This window comes from Fusarium vanettenii, assembly GCF_000151355.1.
Source record: "Fusarium vanettenii 77-13-4 unplaced genomic scaffold NECHAsca_182_unmapped, whole genome shotgun sequence".
Lineage (NCBI taxonomy): Eukaryota > Fungi > Ascomycota > Sordariomycetes > Hypocreales > Nectriaceae > Fusarium > Fusarium vanettenii.
In genome coordinates, this window is record NW_003315708.1 from 2,447 (window position 1) to 4,964 (window position 2,518).

At 50.8% G+C, this 2,518-nt stretch overlaps 1 protein-coding gene across 1 annotated transcript; it reads left to right on the top strand.

Moving 5' to 3' along the window:
• Positions 1 to 674: 674 nt before the first annotated feature.
• Positions 675 to 1,421, top strand: NECHADRAFT_89495 (uncharacterized protein; the record flags this gene model as incomplete). The annotated part of the gene is made up of 1 exon (XM_003039080.1): positions 675 to 1,421. The coding sequence occupies one exon, from the start codon at positions 675 to 677 to the stop codon at positions 1,419 to 1,421; it is 747 nt and encodes a 248-aa protein (XP_003039126.1).
• Between the last annotated feature and the right edge of the window lie 1,097 nt (positions 1,422 to 2,518).

Sequence of the window (2,518 nt, forward strand, 5' to 3'; positions counted from 1 at the left end):
GATAATAATATTATTAGCGCTCTTAGCTACTACTACCGCCGCTTCCCGATTAGCCTTACATACTAGCGATATGCGGCCGTGCCATAGTAGTACCACATAGGCTTAGATTATTTCTATTCGCTCGATTCCGCTCTCGGTATATACAAGTGCTAGTCTCTTTATCGGCGATATATATCTTCAGCTTACTAACACTTTTGATATTGCCAGCGTGTGATTAGGAAGATAATAGCAGGCCCTCTAACCCATTTTGGGTGCATTAGTGAGCAGAAGCGTGCATAACTCCACTTTGCCTAGAGGGCCAATTTCTCAAGTTTCTACGGTAGTTCCGTCAGTAGTCGACTTGGATGACCTTCGGGGCGGAGTTGTGGCTTATTGAGCCGTGTGTCAAGCCCAGCAATAATTGCTAGCCTCGCCACTCATTTCCACCCGCTCTGCTACGACGAATAGCGTCGAGTGGATGACGGGCACGCTGAGCTAGGCTATGAAAGAGAGAATCGCTTAGACGGTTTTGAAGTGGGACGGCTGTTCTGCATGCCGAATCCTCTGGTTATATAAACCACCCAGGCCGTCTCTTGTCAACTCTTTTTGGATCCCCAACCCAGTCCATCGCTTATCCAGTTACCGTTGTCTTCTTTTGTTGCCTTTGTTCGTTCCTGCACCGCCTCACCTCCAAGATGAAGTTTGCAAGCTTGTCTGGCCTTGCGTGGCTTATGCTGGCGCATCGCGGCCTCGCGACGGTTACCTTTGACACCTGCTCTGCTGACGAAGCCACCTCGTGCCAGTGTCCTCTCATCAGAAGGTGTGCGCCCCTGTCCTACAACTACCCAGAGGAGCATTTCCCCAGGGACGGCGACACATGCCCAGACACGTCGCCACCTTGCTGCGCCGAGAGCACCACAGGAGGGCTGCAAGTCTCTCCCTCGACGACCAACCTCCAGTGCGGCAAGAACTATGGAGACGATCAGCACGATGTCCAGGATGGAGTCTCGTACACGATCGAAGACTGCCCGGCTGGTCCGTACTTTGGACAGCAGTGCCTCCACATTGACATCACCACGGCCGCGGGCGTCGACGTCCACGACATCCACCTGCAGGTCGACGATGCCCCCATCACGAAAAACAACGCGCTTGGAACCTGGGCCTTCAACAAGTACTGCACTACCGACCCGACCGAGTGCTGGGTGCCCATCAGCAAAATCATTGACGAATTCGATGACCCGAAGCCGGCTTCACTCTGCGACAAGACCATCTACGTTGCGGCGGGCATCTCCATCGCAGGCAGCGGCGACGATGCCACTTGCTTCAACGAAGGCGAAACCATTGGCTCCGGCAACTGGTTCATGTACGTCTCTCTGGGCCTCACGTGTTCGGGAGAGACCTGCCAGCGCAAGTGCTGCTGTCCAACTCTGGCGACTCCATGAGAGGTTGGTTGGGATATCGAGGACCTGTGTATAAGCATCCTGAGGAATGGGGCAGGGCTGTCTTGTGCGGATTACTTTTCGGGGAAATATTCACTTTAGCTCGATAGCATCGATGCAGGTTGTTGACCAGCAGTCTGCAGTATTGGACACCCTGACTCGCTATCAGTATCAATTGTTAGATGCGTCTGTCAGCCGGATCGGCTGCCTGACATTAAATTTTAGTGGGAACAGCAACATCGGGCACCTACCCGAAGCGTTTGAACTTTAAAGGCACATTCGAACTGGCAGCTGATTATTTCTTGTCATGGGCCGACCAAATCCAACGTCCGAAAATCTGTCACGTCTGAACGATTCAAGTTTGGAACGCGCTACTCAATCCTTTCCCAGACGACTCGGGTCGGCTATCCGAGACTTCACAATCAATGAGTCCCTGGCAAATATCCAATCGTTCATCCCAAATTTCTGCTACATAACATCCTGCTAAACGACGAGTTCGAAGTGGTTGGCGTCATTGATTGGGAGCACGCACATTCTGCTCCAGCCCGCGTGTTTGCAGCGCGGACAAACATGTTCGCACGGTTTGATCCTACCAACACGTCATTGAAGTGGGATAATGAAGGAGCAAGATATATAGCTGACATTGAACCGATCGATAACCCAGACCTCGATGATAGACTATCCACGGCGCTCACAAGCCCTCTATCTGTTTTGGGATTGTGCATGCAATTGTATAAAGGAAGAGCGATACCCTTCGACAAAGTTTTGGATAGAATTGAAGGGCTTGAGTGAATGATAATTTCCCCTTGCCATTCTTGCCGCAACAAAGCATGTACCGAGCATGAACTCAATTGCCTACTTTCATTTTAGATTACGTCCAAAGTCCCCGAATTCTCACAGACGACTTCCCTTCCAATATTCTAGAGAAGATGGCCACCACAGGCATGGGTGCTTCAGAAATCGTTATACAAACGAGCGGCAAACGATGTGCACGGAACTTATCCCTTCATGTTGAGACCGTATGACTAAGATGGTCCGATCTTCCACTCCCGCAATATTGCTTTATCACTCTAAGCCTCTATCAATAGTTTAGTCAATAG